Source organism: Podarcis bocagei, assembly GCF_964188305.1.
Source record: "Podarcis bocagei genome assembly, chromosome: 4".
NCBI classification, from domain to species: Eukaryota; Metazoa; Chordata; class Lepidosauria; order Squamata; family Lacertidae; genus Podarcis; species Podarcis bocagei.
The window spans coordinates 45036545-45056298 of NC_138128.1; the positions used below are offsets into that span (position 1 = coordinate 45036545).

Here is a 19754-nt window from a genome sequence, read left to right on the forward strand (position 1 = left end):
ACGGGCTTCATTTGTATAGTACCCGGCCGGAACTCTCCCCTTTTGCTCGCGGCTCCTCTGCTCCCGGATCTACGCGCGAGGCCTGGTGGGCGGGGGCGCGCCTCGCCTGCCCCCGAGGGGGCGGTCTCCCTGCGCGCCTTCGCTCTGAAACTGTGGGAGGGCGTCGAGGAAGCGACCTCGCGGCGCCGGCGCGCGTATTTGTGTACCGGCGCACGTGTCTCCCGGCCTCAGGAGACACGTGTCTAACTGACTCCCCCCCCCACACTTTTTTTTCATTCCTCAGTTTCCCAGCCGGCGTGCACGATAGAAAACCCCACCCTCCCCTCCCGGGAAAGAGAGTGTTAGTTCCAGCGTGAAGCGCCTCCCTCAGCGTGGGGCGGTACAGAAGACGGGAAGGACCAGGCGCGGAGTCTCGCTCGCCTCAGGGGAGGCAATCTCCTTCTCCCTTAACTCGGTGTAGAAGCCCGCCCGTGTGAACGGGAGGAAAGCGGCTGTGCGCAGAAGCTGGCGGGGGAGGTGGAGAAGGCAGTCGGAGGAGGAGGAGGGGAGAGAGCGGGCGCTCGCTTCTCCTGTTGCCGGGGAGCTGGACGCCGCTTGCCCCGCGCCCCGCCGGGAGGATCTGCCGAGGGCGCCGGGGGGGAAGAGGGAGGGAGGGGAGGGAGGAGCTGGATCCCGGGCGCCAGAGAGAAGGACAGCTAGGCAAGAGGAGGCGCGCAGTCGGTGCCCGTCCCGTCCCAGCGCCCCGGGGCGTCTCCGCTCCGCAAGATGCGCGGCAAGGACAGGAAAGAGAGCCTCTCCGACTCCCGCGACCTCGACGGTTCTTACGACCAACTAACCGGTGAGTTCCTCCCGGGCTGGCAGGGCGCTCGGCTCGGGGGCGCTGCGGGAAAGGGTAGCATCCCTCTAGCGGCAAACTACCTGGAGCAGGGTAGAGGTCCCGGGTCTAAAATGTTCCGTCTGAACTTCACACACGCACCAATGGCCCTTTGTGCGCCCTCGCCACTCTCTTGGGCGACCTGCAGTCCCTGTGCAAACTTCCACTTAGCCAAAGTCAGCGCTTGCTCGATGTCGACTTCGTCCCTTGAAATCTGGCCCCGTGGCTTACCTAGAGCATGTTGGCTGGAGCATGTTGGCTGGAAGTGTGTGTGTGTGTGTGTGTGTGTGTGTGAATGAATGCTGGAGAAATGAGTCTTATTTATTTAGCGTTGGGAGATGCACCTTGCTCCAGACAATCAGAACTATTTGCTGCCTGGATTAGGTGTGGTGCCCCCTTTGCAAAACTAAAGGGAATTCTTGATGAACAGTCTCTCCCAACTCCCGTGTCCAAGTCAAGGTAACCTGAGTGAATGGACGGACCCACCTGAGAAAGGCAAGTGAGCACCTGGAAGATAACACAGAAGGGGGTTCATTTAACTCCCTTTGCCTACTCCAGACACCAAGGTAAAGCATCAAGATGCATCTCAGGTGTGTCTGGCTTACTAAGGGAAGGCATGCCCCCTGGGGCCTTCGTGGTTTCCCCACACCTGGAAAAGGGCCTAGTAGATAAAGAACCCCTTGCACAGGGGACTAGCAAAATCCCTCCAGAGGCCTGTAGCTCTCCATGGTGCTGGTTTTTGTCAAAGGCACTGGGTCCTCTGCTATAGCAGAGTAGTCCAATTTTCGCTGCGCCTGTTGCCCCTAAATGTCATTTAAGCAATTCAGTGCCTGCAAAATGGGCTCTTCACCCGCAGAGATGTGATGAAAGGAGATATTTTGAGCTGAGTAGGAATTCAAAGCCCACACAACTTTCCCATTTCTCCAGTGACTTTAACACGTCCATATGGATTTAAAATCAAAATCAAGTTAAAAATAGAGTGCCTCCCAGGCTGCAACCTTTGATTGCAGAGCCTGCTGGGGAGACGCAAGCATTGTGCTGCTAATTCTCTGCTGTCCAGGTAACAGCCTTGATTTCACAGTACCCTGTTCAGCAGGCAGATTTCCGTGTGCTCTTTTCATATGAAGGAAAGCGAGACACAGTTAGAAGCAGGAAATCTGTGCTTTCCAAAGTGAGTTCTGCTTCACAATTACTAGTGAAAATGAGTAATGCCTCTCCATTGTTGTTGCTGTTTCTGGATGTCATCATGGATTCATTCTCTGTCTCCTCATTTCCCTTTACAATTGGACAGAATTCTCTCTTGGAACTAAACTTCACGTATAAAGCTGCTGCAAAGGAAATAGGGGGTTATTCAATTCCGTTTTACTCAAAGGAATGAACATTACAGCACTAAGTTAGGATAATTGATTTCAGTGGGTCTACTCTGAATACAACTTAGTTGAGTACCACCCAATATGTTTTGGTTTTTAAAGGGATTTGTCCAATGAATAGGCTTTGTCTTTTAAGTCAGTTGGTGTACTTGCTTCTGGTAGGTTGGGATCAGATCCTGTCCCTTCCATCTCAGTCACTTATGCTGCCCCATCGTTTTCAGGTACAACTTCATATTTCCTGCCTCATTTTAGGTCAACTGTCTCTTTGCCCCCACCCCACAGATCCTCTTGTCACCAACTCCCTTGAGTCATTCATCCCCATCTTTGTAGTCTCTTCCCAGACACAGCTGCTGTATATGTCCTCGGTAGGCAGTTAGTCAGAAGACTAAACAAGAAATGAAGGGAACAGAACACTTGCTATGGAGCTAGTCAAACCATGTGGCTGAAGATCACATAGAGCTACTGTCACCTGCACTGAACGTGCAGCAAAATATGACCTCCCAGTAGACTTGCAAAGAAAGCGCAGTGGGGGCTGAGTTCTCCTTGTCTGACAGTGCTGTGCTGGCAACTGTCCCTTTATCTGCAGGGTGCCTCTGCAGACATCATGCGGGGCAGTGATGGGGACAAAAGGCAGGTCTGTTTGCTTCACTAGATTCAGGTCAGGGCTGCTGTGCAAGCCCACATTGTGACCTGACATACCCTGGTTTAACCATCTTTTCAAAGTTTTCTTAGGAATGTAATGAAGCACAGTGTTGGTCGTGTGTAGAGAATTCACTAGGCCTGATCAAAACAGGCTGAAGTCATTAAAAAGTTACCTTGTGTTGATGAGCATGCTAAGGATGGTTGTGTGAACTGGCACACAGTGAGAAGGCAAATAAAGTGCCTGGGCTTATCCACACTTTTCCTTGTCCCATTGCCTTCCCTTTAGCGCTCTTTGGTGCTCAATTGCAGCAAATGTCAGTTTGTTCTGATTTAAAGCTAAAGAGTGAATTTTCCCTGGGAAAGGAGTGGGGCAAGGGGAAAACTGCTCAGTCCTGTGCTTTCTAGGCATGGGGCAAGCGCAAGTGTGGATGTGCCCTTGGTGTCTGTGTGTGCACAGTGTTTCCAGACACACCTCATTCTGGAAGTGCCTGACAGCCTTAGCTATCCTGAACAGAATGACTTTGGCCTCGAGAGTACCTAAAAAGCATCATGATGTTCTGGCCAAGGATTGTATTCACATACATCACTGTGCCTGTGGCACCGAGCAAGATATTATTGGAATGCCAATAAAAATGCAATACACTTTCAGTGCTGCTTCTGGCTAACTCAGCAACAGCCCTATTTTTTCCAAAGGATGTTGGAAAGCATTCTTGAATCAATAATCTGGCTAGACCCTTTACTTGGTCCAATCTCATCTCCAAGTCATGCAGGTTTTACTTTCCTAGAAGAAACCACAGAATGGTTAAGCTATCACTTTGAGGTTGTCATACAATGTCCAAAGTTGGTCCACAGTGGATATGGATTTGACCCATCAGCTGTATCCAGTTTTGCACCCCTGAGTTATAGAGTGCAATCTTATTTCTTAGCCATTGGTTGCTATTCTAAAATTGTAGTCTTAAAACATTGGAAAGCAACTGTGCACAAGCAGCCTTCTCATTTCTGTGCAACTGTTTGTAATGCAGATCTGAGCAACTTTCAGAATGCCACTGCCACCACAACAATTCTTGATGAGTACCTTGCAGTGGGGTGAGGAACATGAGTTTAGACTCTTCTGTTTAGTGTCTGCACAAGTGGGTGTCCAGTTTGGTTGCTTTCCACATTGCTTTCCACCATTGCCACCTGGAAATCAAAACCCTATAAAAAGCACCTGAAGCCATCACAGATGCTACAAGTTGCTGCTTTGTGTGAGAAAGAGGGTGAATTCTGGGCACAGAAGTGTAGAAATATAGGAAGCTGCTTTATAATGAGCCGGACTATTTGCCCGTCTAGCTCTGTGCTGTCTGCATGGATGTGCAGTGGCTCTCCAGGGTTTCAGATAGGAGACATTTCCAGTCCTATCCTACCTGGAGATGCTTGGGATTAAACCTGGGGTCTTCTTCCTTCAAAGCAGATGCCCTGTCACTGAGCTACGACCCATTCTTCTGTCATACAAATCTGAACCTGAAAATGAAGTATTAGACCCTTGCTGTTGCTGTTATTCTGATCTGTTCCACTGTTGTAGCCACCCGTATCAAGGCCAAGTTGTACTTGGAGTAGGCCCATTGAAATGAAGTCAGGACCAATAATTTCTGTGGGTCTGCTCTGAGGAAAACCTTGTTGAATTCTACCCAATAGATTTAACAAGAGATGGTGGCAATATGACAGAGGCATCATTGACTGCAGCATACATGTATTTCTTTCGTCTCACTATGGTTCTGGTGAAATGAGTCCTGCAGCTTCTTGAAGCACTGTAAATACATGTGAAACGTCTTCAGTCATAAACAGCAGCAAAGCACAATCTCCCACCCCACTCAGTTTGTAAAGTCTTCTCCACTCAAGTGTCTTCCAGATGTTTTGTACAACGATGATCATCCCATCAGCTGTACTAACTGGAACTGAGGAAACTCATAGCCCAAATATCTGTAGGATACCCAGTTGAAGAAGGTTGGAGTATGCTATGGGCAGATGTGGCCCGCTCATGCGGCCTTACATTTCCGCTAAAACCGTTGGCTGGCTTTGCCTCATTACGCCCCCAGCACAGACCACAAACACTTTGTGACTGGTTCTAACCACACTGCACTGTTTGTGATTTATTTCACAACTCACAAGGTGCCTCTTGTGAAATAGGCAGAAATGTGAAATACCGATTGGAGATTAATCACAAGTTCTGGTGGTTCATGATTTTAAAACATCAGACCTGCCAGGGATAAAGATGTAGTTGGTCTCCCATTCTTGGTAGCACCTACTTTCTGGTCACCATTTTGCCTCATCCATACCTTGCTTCCCCCTGAGCCTCCATCCAGTAGGCTTCTCCTCGCAAATCCTTTGCCATGTTGTTGACGCAGAACAGCTGTTGTGCTCAACCCCAGAGACAGCTGCATTTTGGCAGCGGGTGAATGATCACTATAGAAACAGCCTACATTGTGCTTTGGGACCCTGTCAAGGCATAAATTTACTTCACTCCATTACAGTGACAGGTAAAGAACTGCAGTAACTCATATTGCCTCTTCCAAGCCACCTACTGGGGAATGCCAAGCATATTAATGTATATGATCGCAAAGTAGCATCTGGCCTGATCCCCCTACAGCCCACAGAGGGGTTGTGATTAAAAACCCTTTCAGCATGAAATGTAAGGCCACGCAGGCAACCTGGTCCTGTCAGTGTGAGGGAGGAGAAAGCGAGGTGTGACGATCGCCCTCAACTATTTGTCTGCCTGGGGAAAAGACAACAGAGGCTATGGTATTTTAACAACTTTTGGCATTTCATGCGCTGTGTGGCTACCAGCGAGCTTTAAGCCCTGTAGGAGGCAACAGTATGAGCCAGAATTCTTTTCTTATCTATCCAAATAGCACACGTTGAGGTCTCCCCTCTTTTTTCTACAGAAAACAGCTTATTGTCTGGCCTGAATATGAGCGATCTGATTGTTGTGCATACAGTATACTTAAACAGCACGTAAGATGTGTGTGCATGCGTGCGGTGGAGTACGATTGTGTGTGTTATGTAGCAAGTGGTGTGTGCATGAGGCAGAATTAGTGTGTGTGTGGAGGTGCCTCCCCTTACATTCCCCCCATCTTACCCCACCCCCTTCGAGTTCTTTTGCTTATGCTGACACTCTGATATAGATTTTGCTGCTGGATTTTGACACCCTGTTTGTCTTTGTTAACATAAAATCTTGTAAATGTCTGCCTTGAGCGGGCTAATTTCATCCCCAAAGGTCCATGGGCATATTGGCCCCTGTATGCTGGAGCCTCCCCACCACCACCCATTTGGTTTTATGGTGGAGACTACTCAGAGTAAGTGGGTAGAAAAGCCGATCTGGACCAGACTGAGCCCAGTGGCATGAAATTTCCAAGGACAAGTATTTTGCCCTATAGGGATGCTGCACCTTATGCTGTTTGGGTCCATATATACTGCATGTCACCCCTTCTCTCTGTGCTGTGCCCATTAATTAAGTCTCTCTCTCTCTCTCTCTCTCTCTCTCTCTCTCTCTCTCTCTCTCTCTCTCTCTTGCTCTCCTGGCTTGGAAACTCCCTTGTTTTAGGCTGATTAATTGAATCTGATTTGTGACTGTTTCACCTGGCTCTGAGTCAAGATGAGGTGGTGGTTTTTGTGATGCGCAGGTGTATGTGTGCAGCGAAGTGCCTGGGGGCTGCTGTTGTGGTACAAAGCAGATGGCTTGTGGGGGATTTTGAGGTGCTGAGCAGAGGCTGGTCCAAGTCAGCTGGGCTTGTCTCCAAGAGGACATGGACAGAGGGTGAACAGGGCCTGTGCGCCAAAATCTGTGCATTTGGAGAGGGTCTGAGGAGCCCGTGGCAAAGCACTGGTGCCAGCAGCCAAGCTGAAGATGGGTTGGAAGGGGTTGTCTGGGGCTATTTTTTTCCAACTTGTGGCTTAATTTAATTTCATCTGAAAAGATGGTTTTGTACAGATTCTGGAAGGACAGAACAAAGGACAGATGTTGTCTTTCTTAGCCTGTCTAGTGAAGCCCCATTGACAGGGGATTGGTTTTGCAAAATGCTGCAGGGTTTCAACCTGCCCACGTTAATCAGCAACTCGGGAGAAATTCTGAATTAGCAGAATGGACCATTTTCATGTTGCCATCACCTGTGCAAAATGAGGTTTTCATGCTGCTTGTGTCTTAGGGCTGTTACAGGAGTGCTAGTGTGCTCCATTAGTGTGCTGCTTGCAGTCACATTTCCCAGCTGGGTCCACTCCAGATGTTTTGGACAACAGGCATGCTGGCCGGAGCTGTAGTTGAAAACATCTGGAGGGAACCTGGTTGGGGAAAACACTGGATTACAGTTTTGAGCCTGATCATATTATGAAGGCAAGAAGATTTCTAAGCATCCAGAGGGCCTTTCGGACATGATGCACAGTGACACTTGGGTACCACTGGGGCTTCACTAGTGCAGGAGCTAGGAAAACCAAAGAACTGCAGCTCAGGATAGTGGAGCTATTATAAAAGCAACAGAAAAGGTAGTCCTGGGGTAGTTTGAGGTGGTCTGACGGGGCTGATCCAGCTCCCAAATACTGGTCCATCCAGATGGGAACATTCCTTAGTGCCTGGTTCATGTTTGGGTGCTTACAGACTCCATAGCACCCCAGATCTTAGTCATCTTTGTGATACTCTTTATGTTCTTTCACGGGGGTGGAGCCTGGAGGAAGACAGAGCCACAAAAGGCCTCAGTTTGATCCCAACCTTTCGTGAAGCAAGCTGCTAACACAGAGCTGTCTATGGTTCAGCAACATCTCAGCCTTGCCTGGCTTCCTTCCTTTTCATAGGTTCCAGCACTGGGCCAGACATAGGTGGTCTCTTCCTCCCTACCTTTGGATGGGTGGGGGGCTCTTTTGGGGGAAATTCTGAGGGACCCTTCGGCCAGGGCCAAATCCAAACCTTTGTCCCCTGTTGGCTGTGTGCTAGACACCCCCCTTGCCTTTCAGATGCAAGCAAGTCATCTCACCTAACTGGACTGGCAGGGAAGCGAAAGTAAGCAGAGAGCCTGGATCAATCTAGCCATTTGGGATGAATTCCTGAGCGGTTATCATTTTGGACGATCAGGCAGTGGCGTAGCGTGGGTTGTCAGCAAGGCAAGTAATTTGCGCCCCCTAACCCGTGAGCCAGGTAGGGGCAGAGAGCTGCGAGTGCGAGCGCCCCCCCCAGATGTTGCACCCGGTGCGGCCGGCCCCCCCTGCACACTACGCCACTGCGATCAGGAAGATATAAGAGGAGTTTAGAGCATCCAAAGTGCTCAGCTAGAAGCACAAGGAATGGTTCCAAAGAAAATAAGGTGCAGATGCTGTGTGGGGGGTTCTGGTGCCAACATTGCACCCTCCCGTGGGTGAAGCGCATCAGCTGCTCAAGAGTCCGGGATTCCCCATATTTGCCATATGGATGGATTAGGTGATCAGAGCTTGGCAGTTAGGTATGAGCGCTTGTGTGGCTTATGGGCTCCTGGGAAGGAGCAGCCCACCCCCACGCTCTCCCTGTTCGCAGACATATCCAAGCGGAGCTGTCACCTGCTGTGTCGCAGAAACTCAGAATCCATGCAACAACAATGAAAGGCTAGACGGGGGGAAGCATTAAAAATCATTAAAAATCATTCTTAGCCCGCCATCACTCAAACTAAGGATGGAAGGTAGGAATGGTTTGGGTTGCAAAGGAGAGGGAAGTACCATTCCTGACCTGCTAAGAGATGTGGCTACTCAGCTGGGTTCCAGGTGGTCCTTTCCTGCATATGCGCTCCCTGAAAGATACTAAAACCCCTACGGAGTTATTTCTTAAGAGCTCAAAATGAGATTAATAAAATGAAGATTACCCGTTGGGGAAGGTTGGGACAGGGGAAAGGCAAGGCAGATTGGCCCAGCTTTTCCGATAGGCTGGAGTTTCTCCCCCTCCTGCTTTCCTTTTTATCAGCAGTGATTTCATTAAGCAAAGTGCTTTCACTTTGGTTTAAGGCAGATTGCTACACTGAGAAGCTGGTGATTAATCAGCCGGGTCTGGTGGCTTTCTCCCTTCTTAGGAATTGTAGGAACAAAGCTATGCAACAGGGGCTCTGGGGCTTTGAGGGGGTCGGGACACAATTTTGGATAAACTCCATGGCCTTCCTGGTCTAACGTCTTGGTTTACATGGAAACTTGGGACCTTGTTATCCCCACTAATCAGCAATTATCTGTAGGCAGTAGCACCTCAAGGACGATCCATCTGCAGGAGAGCCAACCACCAGTGCCTAATACGACAGCCATATAAAATCAGGATCCAAGCCATGCAATCTTCTTCTCCTGGCTTTTTCTGGGCACTGGCAATTTGCGCTGTTTAAAACTGCCTGCATCTGGTAGATTATTCCATTTTAATTGTACAAGCTAGAAGGGGCCAACAAAGCTAGGGAGGGCCAGTGGGCATGATCCCAACTAAGTCCTAGGTGACTTGTGGTGCAGCGCTTTCTTCATCTTAGGCTGTGTAGACATTACCGGTTAAAAATACAGTGGGGTCCTCCTTTTCTCAACTCAGATCAAAGATGGTTTGTGGGGAGACACATCCAAACACAGTATCTCATGAGAAACAGCATGATAGGTATGGGCGGTCGCTCATGTTGCCCGTACATCACTGCATTGGGAGTGCTCTGCACACAGAGTGAATGGGAGGGTGTACACAGGGCTTTTGTTTCTCATCTGTTAAATGGGAGTAATAATTACCTAGCCTATCTGCAGGGTTCTTGTGTGATTAATGAACGAAAGACGGTGAAGCAGTGATGTTGCTGGAAACCCCAGGAGGGAAGAGTGCTCTTGTGTTCAAAGTTCGCTGGGCGGTTTCCCTTGGGCATCTGGCTGGTTGGGGTGATAACAAGCTGCTACACTAGATGGGCCATTGGCCTGATGAGAATAGCCAGCTGGGGTCTCACATTGGCTAAGCAGCCGGCTCTTCCTCTCCTCTTAATGTGCAAAATGTGCTAGTGCGCCTCCCATTCATGCTCAGATTGTGCGTAGGGCTTAACTGCTCTCCAGGCTAGGAAGAAAATGAGTTACTTGCCAGGATAAAATGGAAATAATGCAAAATGTGTACATTTCTCAGTTGATGCAAAAGTAAAATTGGCCTGAGAGCGAGGGTTTAGGATAGCGCTGAAAAGGGAGGCAGGGTCAATATTGTGCAGCTGGAGAAAATCTGACCAGGGTGCAAAGGCATTGTGCTAATGTTGTGATTTCTGAAAACAGGCAGTTTATATTGCTCTCTGTTTGCTGCGACATCATGTCTGGCCTTTCTTGCCCTTTGGCACGGACATGTCTCACCAGAAAATTAAAAGGTCTTGGGCTACGAGTCCCAGTTTTCTCACTATCAGTGTGGCGTTTGGTAACAAGGTACTTTCATTCCATACAATGTCTCTGTTAACAGTTATCTGCCTGATTTCTCTACACAGAGATGGGTTGGAGCTCTCTTTTTAAGAATCTGGGTGAGACATTCACAGTAAGGAATGTTGTGAGTTGCTTCACTGCCATAATGCATTTGGTTTGCTTTGAGCACGCAGAAACAAAAAGCATGATATATCAACAGTGAACTCATCCTCTGTAGCCAAAACAGTAGCATCCACGCACAAAAGGAAGGTATCACCAGACATTGGGGGAGCCGCAATGTTTGCAGAAGTGCAAAAAAGTAATTTTTTAAAAACCTAAAGGGATGGGGAAATTAAAAAAACAGCCCATTGAGGATTGACAGAGGTGGAGGAATAGAATATCCTGGAACAAGGTATGGGTTGCTGCTTGAATCCGGAATAGGAGCGTTCCACACACTGCAACATTTTGTTGCAGCCCCCCCCCCCCCAAGACTTCATTTGCTTCCTGTTTTTCACTTCTCTCAGCCGCACACTTTCATTTGGTGGTATATCTTGACTGTGCCAAGAAGGACGACTTGGCTCTCCTCCTCCTCCATTATCTTAGGCATTGTACTTAGGCATTACCCGCTCTGTGTGTGTGCATCTTCGCTCTGCCCTAGTTTTGACTGATGTTGTGGTTGGAGGTGGGGGAAGGCAACAATAGTGCTGTTCCCTCATTTTTGCTGGTCTTACAGTGAAGCACGCCAGGGGTTTTCCCTCCTGTTCCCCTCCCTGCATTGATCTGCCTGGCCAAAACTCAGAAGTGAGTTTTGCTGGCTAATTTGTCTTCATATTGTCAGCTACGACTGCAGATGCCAGAGCCGTTTGTCTCTTCATTCAGGGGAGGCTCTCTGTAACAAAAGCGTGGTGAACCCTGACATAGATGCACCTGTAGAATTGTGTCCTCTTATGGGTGCCTCTTTTTGACAACCCCCCTTTACTGCCCTTAATGGTTCCCTCCCCCCCCCCCCAGTTCTTTCTCAGGGCTCGTCGGCACTTCATCTGCACAGCACTGGGTTTGTAGGGTTTACTCCATCTTTACACGGCACAGCCTGCTGTTGTAATTCTTCAGATTCTGAGAGGATCTTGTGTTTGCACAACAGTGAGCTCTCCTGTGCCAGAAAGGCTGCTCTGGGCTCCATTGAGGCTTCCTTCCTCCACCCACTGGCAGGTATTGCGCTTGCCAAGGCAGTCATGCAGATCATCCTTTATTATCCTTTTTAAAAGTTGCATGTGGGATTGTGGCATTGTGCAAAATGCATGAATAAATCTTTCATGGAAATGGGCAGTGACACAAATCCGTAGTCATCCAGGAGGTTCTGTAAAGCAGGCAGCAGTTGGGCTTGTTTGGGCGGACAGTCTCTTCCCATACTATGAAAGAAAATGGATAGTCAGCACAAGGAAAGCCAAGGCCAGGTGAAATAAGGATCACCTGGGAAATACAGAGAACTGGACTATCAGGAAATTATTGAAATCCTAATGACAAAGGTTTGAACAGTGTCCCACATAACCTTTGTGGAGCTTTAAATAGATTTTATTTTATATTATTTTATTTTATTTTATTTATTGCAATGCATTGCATTGCAAACCACTCTGTGGGGATTTCTTTATCCCGAAAGGCAGCCTAAATACTTTAATAAATAATAAATCAATTCATTATAAATGAAATTGAATTTAGATTCACAGTATAAGCACAATTTAAATCAGACTCATGCCAGCTACATTACTGCCCTGGAGATGTTTGGGTTGAAAGGCAGAATACTAATTCAATTAACAACGCCAACAACAACCTTTTTACAGGCATATGTCAAGGGCTCAGCACCTCCTTTTAAGTATTTGAATCCGTTACGTTTACATGGATATTTCCCCAGCTTCTAATAACATTTGCTCTCTTCTCTCATAGGATTTTCATACGTTTCTGGTGCTGTTATAGATTATTTTTAGAAAATGCTTGTATTTTTTTAAAAAAGCACAATATATACAACAATGTACAATTTAATAACACATAAATTAAACTAAGTCATTATTATATTGTAAATTAATCTGAAATAATCTTAATTCCTCCAGCATCATGTCTCTGTATAATAAATTTAGGATCAATGTTGTATTCTAGATTTAAAATGATGATTCAGTACATAAATACAGAGGCAAAATTCAGAGCTTACTAGCAACCACCTTTTTAGGTTTTCTGTAAACTGGGGAAGACATCCATGTTGGAAGTTCAATTCCTTGCTTAGCCATGAAGCTCAGTGGAAATTGCCTTGCTCTTGCCCTCTCTAATCTGCTTCATGGGGTTGGTACAAGGATAAATAAAATAAGAAATGTACAAAAAAAAAAGTTGCTGAAAAATGTTGTTGTTGTTGTTCCTACTGCTGCTGCTGCTATTGGCAAGCCTGGTTAGAAACCGGTCATGTTTTGCATCTGTATGTGAGCTTCTTTGAAACTTCCAGTCTGTTTCCCAGTTGCTCTGTGCACTTTCCACTTTGACCTGTGTTTCAGGTTCTGAACTGCTTTGTGCAAATGAAGTTCTTTGCCCCCCCCCAATTCACAGTCATGGGGAATTTAAAAGTAGCTATAAGTAGATGAAATTTACAGGTACAGAGCCATTCAAGAGTGGATGAAGCCTGCCAAATTGCAGGCAAATAGGTGCAGGAGCTTTTTGTGAGGGAAATGAAAGGAATTCACTTGCCTCTAGAAATCAGGTGAGGTGTTTCTTGCTTTTTTAAAGGCTTAAAATGAAAAAGTGACAGAGTGGTGTGTATTGTTGCTTGTATACAGTATTTTTTATTTTAAAAAAGACATTGTTACCCCAGCCTTTCTTTCCAGCACTTGCTTCTTTTGATAGGCCTTCCAGGCATTCAGTAGGTCTTCCTGTGAGACTCTATGCAAAATGTTGCCTGCAGAATTCTGAAGAGCTCTTGAGTTTTGTTTAGCTGTTTGTTAAACCAGAGCAATGCAGGGTTTTCTTTTTTTTAAAAAAGCCCATATATGAAGCTTTTAACTTTATTTTTAAAAACACCCTCCTCTGCCTTGGTTTAACAAAAAGCAATCCAGAGAATATTCAATCTAGACAGGAAATGTTTTGGGTGGCCTCTCTTCTTGTAAGGCCCCTGTACCTAGAGATTCATAGGAAAACGTAGAGCCATAAGGTACAAAAACCACAGAGCAACATGCGGTCCAACCTGGGAAGTGATTATGATAAACTTTGACTCATGGGGTGGCAGTAATGGGGGCAGAAGACATCCAAATCAACCTTCACCACCTCATTATTTGGCCTCCACCTCTAGTCTAGAACAGGGGAATGAACAATCATGATGGTGGACCCAAACCAGTTTGTGATGACAGCTGCGCATCCTGTCAACATGCATACAAGAGGCTTGGTGTATGGATGAAATCAGTGTGGGCTCACTGGAAACTGCCACATTCTGAAAGGAAAATTAGGTCTTAGACATCCCTTTTCCAGTGTCTTAATTTCTGCCCCATTTAGTCAGAAAATTGGGGTTTGTATTCCCATATTATTATTTTAGACTTTACAGTTCTGATCTCATCTCTGCTCAGAAGTATACAGTGAGGCAGGCCAAGTAGCAAAAGGGCAATGGGCTTTATGACTTGACCAAGGACCTGAGCTTTTCTCTGCCACGTCCAAGCCCAGCAGTCTCACCGTTGCACCATCCCGGCTTGCACTGTCCCTTTTATGATGCCCCAGTGAAAGCAACCTCACTGACTGCCAACCCAGCAATGTTCTGAAGCATCCCATGAGTTCAGTTTTCTTCTAACACTGTATAAGGAGGTTTACTTAAACCATGAAGGTTCCTTACGGTTATTATTTTAATAAATTTTTCATTGTGCCTTTGCTCCCACCGCAACTTAAAAAGTTATCATACATTCCACCTTTGAACCTCAGCTGCTGAAAGAACAGCAGGGGGAACTGTGGAAGAGGAAGGACTTGATAATGGTGAGAAGTTCTAGGAAGCAGAGTGCATCTAGTCCTGTAGAAACTGGGGACTGAGATGCAGAAACAAGTGTGTGTGTTTGTATAGATGATAGATAGATAGATAGATAGATAGATAGATAGATAGATAGATAGATAGACAGCTCTGATTACTCAAGACAGAATATGGTGACTTCCCAGTGATCTCTTTTCTGGGCAACTCAATGACAATTTGACGTTGTTTTATTTAGTTTTTTGAGCATGTTTGTCCTTCACGTCCCATTAAAGCAGATTGGCACAGCTGAGCCTCTATAAACAAGTCAGGTATGGGTAATGAGATTCCTGCTATGGCCTGGCTGTTGGAGTTTCTTAAAGGGGAACAAGAGAAGCAGGGAGAGGGGTTTTGTTTTGTTTTGAGCCCAGCACAGCCACCTGAAAATGCTCTACTGCAAACATACTGACCCAGCACTTACATTTTGACTTTGATTATCAGCGGAAGTGATGCAGAACTTAATGCAAGGTGATAGCTTCATCCCTTTATTCTGACAAGTCCTTTTGTTAGTTTTTAATATCTGTATTCCATTTTGCACATTAAGAGGTTTCCCCCCCCCCAACATTTACTTATTCATATAGCATCATCAGTGTGCATGGTGCTTTGCATAGTACATAGCACCAGGTCCCTTCCCTCAAAGATTTTGCAATCTAAAATTCAACATGCACGAAAAAAATAGAGGAAAGGGAGACAGGGGAAAGTAGGGAAGTAATATGTGGATGTTTCTCTGTTGTACTGGCTGAGGAAGAATTACAGACGAAGTTAAAGTAGGGCAGAGGAATAAAACTTTTATAACAAACCTTTGATCTTATTATTATCCACTCAGATTTTGGCTTGTTCCTCAAACATTACCCAAGCTGCTTCTTTTGAACCCAGTTTCTTTCTTCTTCATTTGCCTGTAGTAAATATTTCAAGGAGATATTGATCCCTTCGTATGTCCTTAACTTGCTTAATGCACTCCATTGTGGTCTGTAGTTTGCTCAGCATAACCACAGTAACCTAACAGAGCAATCCTATGTGTGTCTTCCCAAAAGTTAGTCCAATAGAGCTCAATAGGACATAATCTCAGGTAAGGCAATACAGGATTGCAGCCCAAATCTGGAAATGCTAACTCTCTCTCTTTCATTTTGATCTGGAATAAACCTGAATTTGCTTCTACCATTGGATCAAAAGTCTTGGGAAACTTTTTGCCATTTTCCCCCTGTGTTGATCATTAACTTCACTGTAAGATTTTGAAAGAGTTTTAAAAGATTTAGACAAGAGTCTTCCAGAACGAGATACATTCAAATACTTCAATATCCTGGATATCTCCTTGAGCCCTTGGCTCTGAGCTTAAAGTTACTGTTGCTAATTAATTCTGCTTATGAATGAGCAGAGCAGAATATCTAAATGTCTGACTGGCCTTATACTCCACTGAGAATCAAACCTGTCTCTGTATAATGAGTATTTCTTGCACATACAGATGAAAACCAATAAATCTGGGTTTGGGTCCTGTTGATTTTATATCCTGATACTATTTATAATTTCTGAAGAATAGACTTAACTGGAATGGGAGTGAGCAAAAACAACATAACGGCTCATCAAATTGGGTTTGGTTGTTAAGTTTGTTTAACTGAACATGTAGCATTGATTCTAATGATGCTGAGCTTCCAAATCTTAAATGTATTTTGAAACACTTTAATAACACTTTAAAAAATTCAGACATATTTACTATCTGTCATATTGTGATTTGTGTTGTGAACTGTCCTGAGATCTGTGGGATTAGGGCAGTATACAATTTAATATATTTTTTAAAAAATATATGTACCATCCAGACACACCCCCAAGAGCTGGAATTGGCTGCCAGTTCCTTCCATGTTTCCACATGGTGGCAAACAGTGTTTCCTGTCATCTAACGTGAAAGGTGTCACTTTAATAAGAAGCTCTAGACCATGGCTGGGAACACGTAAGCTTAATCAGACTAAAACTGTGGGGTTTTAATGAGAGCTGTCTTTTCGGAGACGTTCTGCGCTGATGGCATTTTTGTAAATAATCTGTGCACTTGACATATCTTGAGTTAGGAAGTGCGTTAGAGCCAAGCTACACATGACCTTAAATGCATCTTTGCTTTTAACAGCGCCGCTTTTAATAAATGCAAATAGCATTAGCCAAAGAGGGGCGGGGGATAATTATCACAGCATGGGATGTGATTAAACCCTTTCCTCCCCTGCTTTGGTCTTGAGTAAGATCCATCTTCTGAAGCTGGAATTTGTACTGGGAAGAAATCCCCCCTTCCTGATCCATGCCTGCTGTGGTTCCAAAAGTTATCAGCCCTCTCATCACAGCAAATGCTCTTTGCATTTTTCAAAAACCTGAAAGTTGTATGCAAAGACATATTAATAACCCATGTAGATTGGCCCTATGTGCTTAAAGAGGGACAACAGATAGGATTTCCTCAGCAAACAATGCCTTCTGCTTCTAGGCATGTACCTCCTATCTTTTATTATTTTGACTAGGGAAGACTTCTGTTTATAACCGTGTAAAATTACCCAACTATCACCTTTATTGAAACATGATGATCATGTTAATTTTAATTACAGGCAAGCAATTAATTAATTATAGTTAATGGGCTAAAGCAAGCTGTACTTTCTGAGAACCCTATTCTATCCATTTGTGTAATCCACAGGAATGCCTGATCCTGCCTGGAATCCCAATGCATTCCTAAAGGTCACTGCCTCCCTGCCACTAGCTTGCAGATTTGGGCTGCATGAAGTCAGGTTCTGCTCAGTTCTCCTTCTTGTTTCCAGTACGTTGGAGGCAGACACAGATCCTGCACTGAAATTTGAGGAGGATTGTTCTAAAACCGAGCAGAGGCAAGAGAAGGCCCTCTACTTTTGAAAAACATTTTAGATCCTCATTCTGCCACAAACTCTGTCCCGTGAGAGAAGGTGTCCAGGGCAGATAATGACCCCTTTTTCCAGAGCTTGCTTCCACAAAAGATTGTGCCCAGCGGCAGAGAATAGCAACTGGCCTCCACCCAAGACTTCTAATCTCTGATTCTGTGACTGCAATCCTGTGCATGCATTCTTGGGGAATATGCCCCATTGAACTCTGCAGGACTTAGAATCATAGAATTGCAGAGTTGGAATGGGCTCCATCTAGTCCAGCCCCCTGCGATGCAGAAATCTCAACTAAAGCATCCATGACAGAGTCCATTCAACCTCTTCTTGCTTCTGAGTAAACATGCATAGGAGCAGGCAGTGCATTTCCGGCAATATTCACCATATGTCAGGAGTGCTCTGATGGTGTTTCCTGCTTGGCAGGGGGTTGGACTCGATGGCCCTTGTGGTCTATTCCAACTCTATGATTCTATTCTAATATGATCACAAAATGTGGATTAGCGACCGCCTTTTTTCACTTAGTCAAAGGGCTTAAAGAGTGGCAAAAGTGGGAGTTTTCCTGGCTGTTCCTAATAGTATTGAGAAGATGGATCTGCACAAGGGAGAATGGGCTTGGTTAGCAAATCTCGAAAGGAAAACGGTCAGAGGCACAAATCTAGGAGAGCCAGACTGATTGTAGAAATGTATGCTGAAGAATCTTTTAAAAAATACTTTTAACAGTACACTGTTCCTTCACAGCCATGGATGTGTGAATGAACACTTGCAAAATGGACACAGACTGTTTTGCCTGTCCCTCTTTAGGAAGGGGGCCAGAAATAGTTTGTCAGTGGAATGATATCAGGTTGGCATCGTTACCCCAATGCACAGACCTCTGGATGCTGCAGCAGGCTATAGACCCGCCATTGCTTGCAAGTATGTCTACACATTCATCTGTGGAGCAGCCTGGGTTGGGGGCTCCAGAAATTAGCTTGAATTTCTATCAAAAATAAACTTGGGAAGCATTACTTTACTGTCACCTGCTTGTTTGCTTGGCCTCACATGTCTCTGTGTAGTCTTTGAGGGTCCTGTGTTGCACAGAGTCACATGCACGACTTTCTAGGGCTGCCCTCAGCCACCTGATTAAATTTGGGCATCAATAGATTTGAAGTATACGCATGACTGAGCAGCCTCCTTGCCTGATGCGAAGCAGCGGCAAGGAGGCGCTGAGAGCTGGGAGGTCAGTGGAAATTACTTTCACTACCTCCACACTCTCGGCAGCTGTGGCAAATTTGCAAATAAATGGTTGGTTTTTCTTTACCCCTAGAGGAGGTCTGGGAGGATTTGGGGTGGGGCTCCCCGGGGGCTCGACTGTCTCTTTGCAGCAAGACCTATCATTCTGTTTTCACCAGAGCTTCTCTTTTAACTGGATTAGGCGAATGAGCTGCTATTTGGATAATCGCTTTGCTTCCCTTTAGATTAATTTTTTTAAAATTACATCGTGCAGGGGAATTAAAACAAAAACAAAAACCCTAACCTTAGGTACGTTTGCAAAGCAGTAATCCCAGCAGCCTTATGACTGGCGGGGCCCAGCTTTTCCTCTGCTCCACAAACTGCTCTCACTCCTTCCCCTCTCCCCCGCCTCGCATGTCAATTTGCCACTGCCTCTGACACCGCTGAGAAGTTGCTGGGAGAGAGTGTTGCTAATTCCCTATTCAAGCCAACTTGCTCGCTCTTAATTTTCTCCAATGAAATGTCAATGAATTTTAAATGCTGTGAGTTCTGGTGACGGCAGACAGAGTTCCCCTGGGAGGGGAGCGAGCGCTCGCTCACAACAAGCCTGCTGCAGCAGTAAAAGCAAAGGAAACTGCCAGTCCAACCCAAGGGGGGGGGGCTGCAAACCCCAGCACTGGCTGCCAGTTGAGGGCACTTGAGCATGCAGAATGGAGGCCTTCCAGCAGAGGGCAGCACAGACAAGGGCTGGTTGGAAGCCAGTCTGAAAGTGTAAGTGTCCCTCTTCCATGCCTTTGTGCCGTTGACAATTCAAGAACAGCTTGCCTATACTGTAGAGGCCAGAGGCACTGAGAGAAGTCTCTGTGGGTCACTTCAGATGCTCTGTCCTATACAGTGGTACCCCGCAAGACGAACGCCTCGCAAGACGGAAAACCCGCTAGACGAAAGGGTTTTCCGTTTTGGAGACGCTTCGCAAAACGAATTTCCCTATGGGCTTGCTTCGCAAGACGAAAGCCCATAGGGAAATCTCCGGGACAGGGCGTCTTGCCCACTGTCCTCGGACCTCCTCCCGCCGCCAGGCTTCGGAAGGCTGCTCCGAAGCCTGGCGGGGGGCGGAGAGGTTTTTTAAAAACCCCGGGACAGCGGAGGACTTCTCCTTTGTCCCGAGGTTTTTTAAAATGCTGGCGGGCGGCAGCGAAGGCTTTGCTGCCGCCCGCCAGCATTTTAAATTCGCCCCGGACAGCGGAGAAGTCCCCCGCTGTCCCGAGGTTTTTTAAAATGCTGGCGGGCGGCAGCGAAGGCTTTGCTGCCGCCCGCCAGCATTTTAAATTCGCCCCGGACAGCGGAGAAGTCCCCCGCTGTCCCGAGGTTTTTTAAAATGCTGGCGTCTTCCC

At 46.3% G+C, this 19754-nt stretch overlaps 1 protein-coding gene across 2 annotated transcripts in view; it reads left to right on the top strand.

Annotated features, from left to right (window-relative positions):
- Window positions 1-136: 136 nt before the first annotated feature.
- KCNIP2 (potassium voltage-gated channel interacting protein 2) overlaps window positions 137-19754 on the top strand; it is a 116448-nt gene continuing 96830 nt past the window's right edge. Inside the window, exon 1 of one of the 2 annotated variants that reach the window (XM_081192278.1) lies at window positions 137-838. In XM_081192278.1, coding sequence (XP_081048404.1) covers window positions 766-838 — 73 coding nt within the window. In that variant the 5' untranslated portion in view covers window positions 137-765. The remainder of the gene's footprint in view (window positions 839-19754) is intronic. The other variant, XM_081192275.1, reaches the window with a different exon arrangement.